The sequence below is a fragment of the Amphiura filiformis genome, chromosome 11 (assembly GCF_039555335.1).
Source record: "Amphiura filiformis chromosome 11, Afil_fr2py, whole genome shotgun sequence".
Taxonomy (NCBI): Eukaryota; Metazoa; Echinodermata; class Ophiuroidea; order Amphilepidida; family Amphiuridae; genus Amphiura; species Amphiura filiformis.
In genome coordinates this window covers 25,147,910-25,160,801 of record NC_092638.1, presented here as the reverse complement: position 1 = coordinate 25,160,801, position 12,892 = coordinate 25,147,910, and the positions used below count along the sequence as shown (strand labels likewise).

Here is a 12,892-nt window from a genome sequence, read left to right as displayed (position 1 = left end):
TCAAATGGGGTCACCCGTTCAGGTAACCCCATTTGAAATTCACACTCCCTGTATGACAGCTTAAGACCATGTCTTCTACAGGGAGTAAATGGATTTCAACTAGAGTAGCCCAATCCTGACCTGTGGAGCATCACTGTCATCTGTTGAGAAGGCAAGCTCCATCACCAGGAAAGCTAGTTATATAAAAAATTACGATAGAGAGGGGTTTCTCTGAAAGTTTTAGAACAAAATGTTAGTATTGAAAGTTTATGTCAGAGAAGTTATCTTGCATTTCCCACAATGCATTTCCTCCTTGCACTGATTTGATATTCCGTGCAACAAGAGTTGATAGTGACAAAAAATACCAGATCTTGCAATTGAGGTATCTAATAACACATTTTAAAATATTTGACCTTTATATAATCTAACATTCAAATGTTATAAAAACATTTTGACAAAAACCAAAATGTCTTTATAACACATTAATCACGTTTTAAAAACATTGCGTGTTTGCTGGGAAGTTATGAGCTTTTGTAATGACAATTTTCTTACATTTGTTTTGCTCCCTATTTTGGCCTGTGCCTCAATTTTAAAATTGCTGCAGTTGGTTTGGTCTACCACCAGCACATACACATATGAGTATTAATTCCATCAAACTCTTAACTATTTTTGTCCGTTATAGACCTACCTGATAATTAACCACTGCTCACCATTTCCATATATTTCCTATACAGTCTCATCCGGCCTGTTCTGGTCCCGATTTCACCAAAGTTGCCTTCAATGCGTACGGCAGAAGTCCACTGGTTCAACACTTCCTGACACAGAAAGGACTGGAAAAGACAGCTGGTATGGATGTGTTCTATCAACGCACAGAGATTGATAAACTACCACCATATCCTTTGATAATTCAAATACTAGTATGAAAGTATGATAATTCAAATGTTATTTGTTAATATGTTAAATGTTCTATGCATTTGTGCTTTGCTCAGATAATGTTGGATTCAGGGAGGGAAGACTCAAATTATGAGGACTATGAGAATTGCCACACATGTGGTCAGTTTTTCATGAGGAATCCAAAGTTATGGGCCCAATTCAATTATGTTCCACTAGCTGAACAGAATTGATCATGTTTCGCCTCCTTTTCAACCAAATTGATGGTAATAACTCTTGTAGTACCTTTCAACTTTTAACCACAAGTTGCTTGAGGTAAAACTCACTTCCTGGGAACTAAACACCACACAAGTTCATTTTATGTAACGCACTAACCCATCTGTTGTCATCTACTTTTTCTAGCTATAATGACAGCCTGGGTATCTGGTCACTTCATTGACAGACACTAACCTCTGAAGGGAATTCAAGTTGTGATCGATTCTGTTCAGGCAGTGAAACCTAATGTTCCCATGCCGGCACATTCCCTTGCTTTTTTTTTCAAGTTGGGTTGTGTGCGGTCGGGATTTGTGTTTATTTGTTGTCATGTTTAATTGTAACACTTTGGGTTGGTTAAACTGTTCACTCTTTCTGACTAATCCCTAAACATTGGTCAAGTTTTAGGCACAAACTCACATGGGTTCTCTACCTAGTGTATGCTAATATTTGTGACCATCCACAGCGCATCCAGTGTAAAGTTGCACTTTTGAGCATTTTAAGTTTATATTAAATAGTTGAAATCTCCATTAAACAAGCTTTAAAATGATATATCACTTGTTATAACAGATTTTTTCTTGAAATTCCTTTGTTTTCTGTTGATTTCTGTAATGCTTTATAAGTCCATATCTCTGAATAAGCACTGGCGACTTAACACTGGGTATGTAGTGGATGGTCGTTTGTGCTTTCTTTCTCCCAGGCATTTGCTATGATTCCATCCCTGTTCCCCTTGTAATCATTTGTATCCAGCGCAGCTTGTCCTCACACTGCACTTTAACAGTTTGTATGAATTTTCCAGGACCAGTTACTGAATATAATTTTTGATAGAAAGCCTTAGATATTGGTACCCATCCACCACAAAATTAGAGAATAAAGGTATTGTTTTTAGCCGCTGGAGTGCATCTATCGTCTCATATAACACGGGCGACATCATTATTTTAAGTAAAACACCGAGGCGAAGCCGAGTTGTTTTACGCCAGAAAGAATGATGTCGTATTATATGAGACGATAGATGCACGACAGCGGCTAAAAATAATACCTTTATTCTCATTCTTAAACACTTCAATTAAAATGAATATTTTAATCATTAGCATACCAAATTTTAATCAAATTAAATCCTACATTTTACAAGGAATTACATGGGGCTGAGAATCGATCAGTCCCGTCGTTGCTATGTGCCTCCAATTGGTTCAAATAGCGCGTAAGAGTATCGCGTCAACACACACGTGCTAAGGTGTGTGATATTGTGTCATATCACACGGGTAAGAACCAATAAGATTGCAAGAACATTCTCAAGTGTTTAAGAATGCCTTTTATAAACGTGTAAGGATTCCAAACCTGTGTTATTCTCCCCCTCCCCTCAGGTTTTGATAGTTCAAAAACAAACTTGCCTTTTTTGCAGCTTGTAAAGATGTTTGTACTGTTCTTTGTTCTTTATTAAAGTCAGAAAACCTATAACAAATTCCTTATAGATCTTTGTAACTTTCCTTGACTTGTCATACGCTGGATGCCAAAACATACCGAGAGATCATCCAAGAAACCTTCAGTTCAGTGAGACACTTAGATGAAAACTACAAAGAGATGCATGAGGAAGGCATCAAGGATCACACTCAATTCCTGATGAACCAGAGACAACGACTCAAAGAACACATGAGGTTTGTTCTAAGAATTCTAATACTATTCATGGGGGAGGGTAACTTAAGTTTGGATTTGGATAGGGAGGTGTAGCAAAAGTGGACCCATGGCTATACCAATTTTGCAAGAAAATTTGGACTCCATACCAAAAGTCAAAATTAGTATTTTTTGAAATTGCTATCTAGATAGCACTATCTGGAATTGCTATCTTCAGTAGATAAAAGCATTATTTGGAATTGCTATCTTCAGTAGATAGCACTATTTGGAAATGCTATCTTCAATAGATAACCATATTTGGACTTGCTATTTCAGTAGATAGTACTACAGTGGAAACTCATTATAACGAAGTTGACAGGGACAGAGAAATTAGTTCTTTATATCCAAATTTCGTTATAATCAGGGTTGTAAAAACAATAAACAACAAGAGAATTTTGTATCTTGGTTCTGGAAAAAGACTTCTTTAAAACAGGGTTTTCCTTGCATCAGATTTCGTTATAATGAGGTTTTACTGTATTTGGAATTGTTAGCTTAGCAATTTTTATAATTGCTAATAGAGCTTTCACTAGATAATAGCACTATTTGGAATTGCTATCTTCAGTAGATAACACTATTTGGAATTGCTATCTTCAATAGATAACCATATTTGGACTTGCTACTTCAGTAGATAGTACTATTTGGAATTGTTAGCTTAGCAATTTTAGAATTGCTAATAGTGCTTTCAGTAGATAGCACTATCTGGAATTGCAATCTTCAGTAGATAGCACTATTTGGAATAGCTATCTTCAGTATATAGCACTACTTGGAATTTCTATCTTCAGTAGATAACACTATTTGGAATAATTGCTATCTTCAGTAGATAGCACTACTCTTTGGAATTGCTTTCTTCAGTAGATAGCACTATCTGGAATTGCTATCTTCAGTAGATAACACTATTTGGAATAATTGCTATCTTCAGTAGATAGCACTACTCTTTGGAATTACTATCTTCAGTAGATAGCACTACTCTTTGGAATTGCTATCTTCAGTAGATAGCACTACTCTTTGGAATTGCTATCTTCAGTAGATAGCACTACTCTATGGAATTACTATCTTCAGTAGATAGTACTATCTGGAATTGCTATCTTCAGTAGATAGCACTACTCTTTGGATCTTCAGTAGATAGCACTACTCTTTGGAATTACTATCTTCAGTAGATAGTACTATCTGGAATTGCTATCTTCAGTAGATAGCACTACTCTTTGGAATTACTATCTTCAGTAGATAGCACTACTCTTTGGAATTACTATCTTCAGTAGATAGCACTACTCTTTGGAATTACTATCTTCAGTAGATAGCACTACTCTTTGGAATTGCTATCTTCAGTAGATAGCACTACTCTTTGGAATTACTATCTTCAGTAGATAGCACTACTCTTTGGAATTACTATCTTCAGTTGATAGCACTACTCTTTGGAATTACTATCTTCAGTAGATAGCACTACTCTTTGGAATTACTATCTTCAGTAGATAGCACTATCTGGAATTGCTATCTTCAGTAGATAGCACTACTCTTTGGAATTACTATCTTCAGTAGATAGCACTACACTTTGGAATTACTATCTTCAGTAGATAGCACTACTCTTTGGAATTACTATCTTCAGTAGATAGCACTACTCTTTGGAATTACTATCTTCAGTAGATAGCACTACTCTTTGGAATTACTATCTTCAGTAGATAGCACTACTCTTTGGAATTACTATCTTCAGTAGATAGCACTACTCTTTGGAATTGCTATCTTCAGTAGATAGCACTACTCTTTGGAATTACTATCTTCAGTAGATAGCACTACTCTTTGGAATTACTATCTTCAGTAGATAGCACTACTCTTTGGAATTACTATCTTCAGTAGATAGCACTACTCTTTGGAATTGCTATCTTCAGTAGATAGCACTACTCTTTGGAATTACTATCTTCAGTAGATAGCACTACTCTTTGGAATTACTATCTTCAGTAGATAGCACTACTCTTTGGAATTACTATCTTCAGTAGATAGCACTACTCTTTGGAATTGCTATCTTCAGTAGATAGCACTACTCTTTGGAATTGCTATCTTCAGTAGATAGCACTACTCTATGGAATTACTATCTTCAGTAGATAGTACTATCTGGAATTGCTATCTTCAGTAGATAGCACTACTCTATGGAATTACTATCTTCAGTAGATAACACTATCTGGAATTGCTATCTTCAATAGATAACCATATTTGGACTTGCTACTTCAGTAGATAGTACTATTTGGAATTGTTAGCTTAGCAATTTTTAGAATTGCTAATAGTGCTTTCAGTAGATAGCACTATCTGGAATTGCAATCTTCAGTAGATAGCACTATTTGGAATAGCTATCTTCAGTATATAGCACTACTTGGAATTTCTATCTTCAGTAGATAACACTATTTGGAATAATTGCTATCTTCAGTAGATAGCACTACTCTTTGGAATTGCTATCTTCAGTAGATAGCACTATCTGGAATTGCTATCTTCAGTAGATAGCACTACTCTTTGGAATTACTATCTTCAGTAGATAGCACTACTCTTTGGAATTGCTATCTTCAGTAGATAGTACTATCTGGAATTGCTATCTTCAGTAGATAGCACTACTCTATGGAATTACTATCTTCAGTAGATAACACTATCTGGAATTGCTATCTTCAGTAGATAGCACTACTCTTTGGAATTGCTATCTTCAGTAGATAGCACTATCTGGAATTGCTATCTTCAGTAGATAGCACTACTCTATGGAATTACTATCTTCAGTAGATAGCACTATCTGGAATTGCTATCTTCAGTAGATAGCACTACTCTTTGGAATTGCTATCTTCAGTAGATAGCACTACTCTTTGGAATTACTATCTTCAGTAGATAGCACTACTCTTTGGAATTACTATCTTCAGTAGATAGCACTACTCTTTGGAATTACTATCTTCAGTAGATAGCACTACTCTTTGGAATTGCTATCTTCAGTAGATAGCACTACTCTTTGGAATTACTATCTTCAGTAGATAGCACTACTCTTTGGAATTACTATCTTCAGTAGATAGCACTACTCTTTGGAATTACTATCTTCAGTAGATAGCACTACTCTTTGGAATTGCTATCTTCAGTAGATAGCACTACTCTTTGAATTGCTATCTTCAGTAGATAGCACTACTCTATGGAATTACTATCTTCAGTAGATAGTACTATCTGGAATTGCTATCTTCAGTAGATAGCACTACTCTATGGAATTACTATCTTCAGTAGATAACACTATCTGGAATTGCTATCTTCAATAGATAACCATATTTGGACTTGCTACTTCAGTAGATAGTACTATTTGGAATTGTTAGCTTAGCAATTTTAGAATTGCTAATAGTGCTTTCAGTAGATAGCACTATCTGGAATTGCAATCTTCAGTAGATAGCACTATTTGGAATAGCTATCTTCAGTATATAGCACTACTTGGAATTTCTATCTTCAGTAGATAACACTATTTGGAATAATTGCTATCTTCAGTAGATAGCACTACTCTTTAGGCTATCTTCAGTAGATAGCACTATCTGGAATTGCTATCTTCAGTAGATAGCACTACTCTTTGGAATTACTATCTTCAGTAGATAGCACTACTCTTTGGAATTGCTATCTTCAGTAGATAGTACTATCTGGAATTGCTATCTTCAGTAGATAGCACTACTCTATGGAATTACTATCTTCAGTAGATAACACTATCTGGAATTGCTATCTTCAGTAGATAGCACTACTCTTTGGAATTGCTATCTTCAGTAGATAGCACTATCTGGAATTGCTATCTTCAGTAGATAGCACTACTCTATGGAATTACTATCTTCAGTAGATAGCACTATCTGGAATTGCTATCTTCAGTAGATAGCACTACTCTTTAGAATTACTATCTTCAGTAGATAGCACTACTCTTTGGAATTACTATCTTCAGTTGATAGCACTACTCTTTGGAATTGCTATCTTCAGTAGATAGCACTACTCTATGGAATTACTATCTTCAGTAGATAACACTATCTGGAATTGCTATCTTCAGTAGATAGCACTACTCTTTGGAATTGCAATCTTCAGTAGATAGTACTATCTGGAATTGCTATCTTCAGTTGATAGCACTACTCTCTGGAATTGCTATCTTCAGTAGATAGCACTACTCTATGGAATTACTATCTTCAGTAGATAACACTATCTGGAATTGCTATCTTCAGTAGATAGCACTACTCTTTGGAATTGCTATCTTCAGTAGATAGCACTATCTGGAATTGCTATCTTCAGTAGATAGCACTACTCTTTGGAATTACTATCTTCAGTAGATAACACTATCTGGAATTGCTATCTTCAGTTGATAGCACTACTCTCTGGAATTGCTATCTTCAGTAGATAGCACTACTCTATGGAATTACTATCTTCAGTAGATAACACTATCTGGAATTGCTATCTTCAGTAGATAGCACTACTCTTTGGAATTGCTATCTTCAGTAGATAGCACTACACTTTGGAATTACTATCTTCAGTAGATAGCACTACTCTTTGGAATTACTATCTTCAGTAGATAGCACTACTCTTTGGAATTACTATCTTCAGTTGATAGCACTACTCTTTGGAATTGCTATCTTCAGTAGATAGCACTACTCTATGGAATTACTATCTTCAGTAGATAACACTATCTGGAATTGCTATCTTCAGTAGATAGCACTACTCTTTGGAATTGCTATCTTCCGTAGATAGCACTACTCTTTGGAATTACTATCTTCAGTTGATAGCACTACTCTTTGGAATTACTATCTTCAGTAGATAGCACTACTCTTTGGAATTGCTATCTTCAGTAGATAGTACTATCTGGAATTGCTATCTTCAGTAGATAGCACTACTCTATGGAATTACTATCTTCAGTAGATAACACTATCTGGAATTGCTATCTTCAGTAGATAGCACTACTCTTTGGAATTGCTATCTTCAGTAGATAGCACTATCTGGAATTGCTATCTTCAGTAGATAGCACTACTCTTTGGAATTACTATCTTCAGTAGATAACACTATCTGGAATTGTTATCTTCAGTAGATAGCACTACTCTTTGGAATTGCTATCTTCAGTAGATAGTACTATCTGGAATTGCTATCTTCAGTAGATAGCACTACTCTATGGAATTACTATCTTCAGTAGATAGCACTACTCTATGGAATTACTATCTTCAGTAGATAGCACTACTCTTTGGAATTACTATCTTCAGTAGATAGCACTATCTGGAATTGCTATCTTCAGTAGATAGCACTACTCTTTGGAATTGCTATCTTCAGTAGATAGCACTATCTGGAATTGCTATCTTCAGTAGATAGCACTACTCTTTGGAATTGCTATCTTCAGTAGATAGCACTATCTGGAATTGCTATCTTCAGTAGATAGCACTACTCTTTGGAATTACTATCTTCAGTAGATAGCACTATCTGGAATTGCTATCTTCAGTAGATAGCACTACTCTTTGGAATTACTATCTTCAGTAGATAGCACTACTCTTTGGAATTACTATAGTACTATCTGGAATTGCTATCTTCAGTATATAGCACTACTCTTTGGAATTGCTATCTTCAGTAGATAGCACTACACTTTGGAATTGCTATCTTCAGTAGATAACACTATCTGGAATTGCTATCTTCAGTAGATAGCACTACTCTTTGGAATTGCTATCTTCAGTAGATAGTACTATCTGGAATTGCTATCTTCAGTAGATAGCACTACTCTATGGAATTACTATCTTCAGTAGATAACACTATCTGGAATTGCTATCTTCAGTAGATAGCACTACTCTTTGGAATTACTATCTTCAGTAGATAGCACTACTCTATGGAATTACTATCTTCAGTAGATAACACTATCTGGAATTGCTATCTTCAGTAGATAGCACTACTCTTTGGAATTGCTATCTTCAGTAGATAGCACTACTCTTTGGAATTGCTATCTTCAGTAGATAGCACTACTCTATGGAATTGCTATCTTCAGTAGATAGCACTATCTGGAATTGCTATCTTCAGTAGATAGCACTACTCTATGGAATTGCTATCTTCAGTAGATAGCACTATCTGGAATTGCTATCTTCAGTAGATAGCACTACTCTTTGGAATTGCTATCTTCAGTAGATAGCACTACTCTTTGGAATTGCTATCTTCAGTAGATAGCACTACTCTTTGGAATTGCTATCTTCAGTAGATAGCACTACTCTATGGAATTGCTTTCTTCAGTAGATAGTACTATCTGGAATTGCTATCTTCAGTAGATAGCACTACTCTATGGAATTACTATCTTCAGTAGATAGCACTATCTGGAATTGCTATCTTCAGTAGATAGCACTACTCTTTAGAATTACTATCTTCAGTAGATAACACTATCTGGAATTGCTATCTTCAGTAGATAGCACTACTCTTTGGAATTGCTATCTTCAGTAGATAGCACTACTCTTTCAGAATTGCTATCTTCAGTAGATAGCACTACTCTATATGGAATTGCTATCTTCAGTAGATAGCACTATCTGGAATTGCTATCTTCAGTAGATAGCACTACTCTATGGAATTGCTATCTTCAGTAGATAGCACTATCTGGAATTGCTATCTTCAGTAGATAGCACTACTCTTTGGAATTGCTATCTTCAGTAGATAGCACTACTCTTTGGAATTGCTATCTTCAGTAGATAGCACTATTATAGAATTGCTATCTTCAGTAGATAGCACTACTCTATGGAATTGCTTTCTTCAGTAGATAGTACTATCTGGAATTGCTATCTTCAGTAGATAGCACTACTCTATGGAATTACTATCTTCAGTAGATAGCACTATCTGGAATTGCTATCTTCAGTAGATAGCACTACTCTTTAGAATTACTATCTTCAGTAGATAGCACTACTCTATGGAATTACTATCTTCAGTAGATAGCACTATCTGGAATTGCTATCTTCAGTAGATAGCACTACTCTATGGAATTGCTATCTTCAGTAGATAGCACTACTCTTTGGAATTGCTATCTTCAGTAGATAGCACTACTCTATGGAATTGCTTTCTTCAGTAGATAGTACTATCTGGAATTGCTATCTTCAGTAGATAGCACTACTCTATGGAATTACTATCTTCAGTAGATAGCACTATCTGGAATTGCTATCTTCAGTAGATAGCACTACTCTTTAGAATTACTATCTTCAGTAGATAGCACTACTCTATGGAATTACTATCTTCAGTAGATAGCACTATCTGGAATTGCTATCTTCAGTAGATAGCACTACTCTTTGGAATTGCTATCTTCAGTAGATAGCACTACTCTTTGGAATTGCTATCTTCAGTAGATAGCACTACTCTTTGGAATTGCTATCTTCAGTAGATAGCACTACTCTATGGAATTGCTTTCTTCAGTAGATAGTACTATCTGGAATTGCTATCTTCAGTAGATAGCACTACTCTATGGAATTACTATCTTCAGTAGATAGCACTATCTGGAATTGCTATCTTCAGTAGATAGCACTACTCTTTAGAATTACTATCTTCAGTAGATAGCACTACTCTATGGAATTACTATCTTCAGTAGATAGCACTATCTGGAATTGCTATCTTCAGTAGATAGCACTACTCTTTGGAATTACTATCTTCAGTAGATAGCACTACTCTTTAGAATTACTATCTTCAGTAGATAGCACTACACTTTGGAATTACTATCTTCAGTAGACAGTGCTACCTTAATATATTCTTGATATTCTAGATAACACTATTTGAAATATATGTTTTTATCATTATTAATGTACCATATTCTATTTGAGTGTTGGTTCATTACATTATTATCCATTTTTGTACTGCAGGAGAGAGAATGCTCTAATGGCTCAACCAAGGGAGGTGAAGAGGCTCAGTGATCTCCTAGTTCTAGAACTCTTGGTATGTATTTGGATGCTTCTGTTTGTTTGCTTGCTTATAAAATGATACAGTCACACCTTAAAATCCTAGGTAGTTTATTTTTTGTATTTAAAGTATTAAAATAACAGTGTTCAAGTTTTTTATTTTCTCTGTATTTTTGTGTGTTCAAAATCATTATCTAACATGAAAAAAAATCCTGTTTCCTCTTCAAAATAATGTTGGAATTTCAGGTCAACCTATCATGACATACACTTTACATAGTACTTTCATCAGTTGCAAAACAATAAGTGTATGTATATATTTGAATTTGCATGCTTCAAAATCATCACTGAATCATGCCTTTTATTTTAGACTTGTAGCTGCTGCATTGTAAAGATCTTATTTTGTTTAGTCATGTTTGTTTGTTTGTTTTTTCAATCTCCTTGCAGAAAGATCATGATGAAGTCAGCACTGGTGCAGCACTGGCTGTTGAGGAAGCTTTGTTACAACAGGACCAAACATAACCAAAGTTTAATCTTATACTATCAGCAATTGACAGTGATATTATATATTATATATGCTTGAGTTACCAATGAGACTAACATGGGCACCTCCCACTACAGCCATATGCCTGGTCAGATGCGTGCAAATAAGTGCCAACAATAATAATTTCTTAGTCTTTCAGTACTTAGCTATAGTATAATGTTACATTCTATAAGGCTAATTAAAGTTGACTAATTGGTTCCTGTCTCCGTTTCCGTTTCATACATTTGGATGAGGGAGGACTATTTCATTATTCATTATTTGGCATATTTTATTATTACGATGCCTGGATTACTGCATTACAATATTTTCATAAGTATGATTGAACAAATTCATCAGGATCGGTGGAGTAAACAAAGTTTGTTGTATCTGATCCAGAATTTGCACTTACTTGTGTACATTTCAGCAAACATTGTTGGAGATACATCCAGTAGGGGTCACTCATTATCAAGTGTTGACAAAGGCAACTGCAGTATTTGCTTAAATGTACACAAGTAAGTGCAATTTCTGGATCAGACACAACAAACTTTGTTTACTGAATTTTCATGAGCACCTTGTAACAATTTGTCATACATTTGAATGTTTTTTTGAAAATTATGAAAATTTGGTTAGGAATATTACAAGCTGTGCAGGGAGCATAAGGAAGTTGAGAGAATGCTTACATTTCCATGTACTCTACTCACATTGCTAAGAAAATTTGTTAAAATCAGAAGCAAAGGCCTGGCATTTTGAGTTGATAATAATTGATTATTCCTTTGAGATTTGATAGATTTGTCATTAAAATAAAGAAAGCTTTTGCAAAAACAAAAAAAGAACAGTTGGTGCGAGCAGGAAACGGGAACCATGGAATCAACTTTCATTGGCCTAACATGAATCTGGAAGATGTTAAAACTTTGAATTGTATGCTTTTGAGGAATAGAATCAATTGTCTTCTAAAAATTCTGAAAATGTATATTACTTTACATTGAAGACAACCAATGTGCAAAATGTAAAATTCAATACATTCCCTTATATTATGTACAAAACTGGTCAATATGACCTTGTTTTCATACACTTAATTTGTGCTTTCATGAATCTTGAAGTCCGTCCATCAGTTTTGTCCATCCAGTAGTAAAATTATAACATACTCTATTTTAAAAGAACATTATTAAAAGCTAAATATTACATGCAGGCTGGGGGTTTCCAACCAGTGAGTTCTGATCTCTTTTGGGGTGAGTGAGTTCTGATCTCTTTTGGGGTGTTGAGCAGTGGCATAGCCAGGGCAGAGGGAAGCCCCCCCACCCTGTGAAGTCTTGACTCCCATTGTAAGTCGTGCCCCCCCCTCCTCCACCCACCCACAGGGATGCTGGACACCTGATATATAAGTATTTGATGTTGAGTGCTATAGCCCATTTTGGAACATTTTTCGTCCAATTTTCCCCCCTTGAAAGTTGCTTTGCATCCTTCCCATTGAAAAAGTTCTGGCTATGCCACTGACATGGGCATGGAGTTCAGAATTTTGGCATGGGTTGCAAGAGGTTTAACTTTAAAAAAATATTGGAAACCCCAAAGGTTTCTGGTGTATAGAAATGTTTACATTTTAAATTGTATGAAATCACCCAAATGTATTTTGTAATTTGTGCCTTTAAATAGAAATATTTGTCAATTTGATTGAATGAAATGAAATTTATATTTATAGAATTAATCAATTTGTGTGCAA

At 35.2% G+C, this 12,892-nt stretch overlaps 1 protein-coding gene across 3 annotated transcripts in view; it reads left to right on the top strand.

Annotated features, from left to right (window-relative positions):
* Window positions 1–12,892, top strand: part of LOC140164616 (protein FAM227A-like) — a 38,328-nt gene extending 25,436 nt beyond the window's left edge. For all 3 annotated transcript variants that reach the window (XM_072187945.1, XM_072187944.1, XM_072187943.1), the window contains 4 exons: window positions 714–871; window positions 2,625–2,777; window positions 10,620–10,692; window positions 11,100–12,892. In XM_072187945.1, the coding sequence (XP_072044046.1) occupies window positions 714–871; window positions 2,625–2,777; window positions 10,620–10,692; window positions 11,100–11,174 (459 nt within the window). In that variant the 3' untranslated portion in view covers window positions 11,175–12,892. The remainder of the gene's footprint in view (window positions 1–713; window positions 872–2,624; window positions 2,778–10,619; window positions 10,693–11,099) is intronic.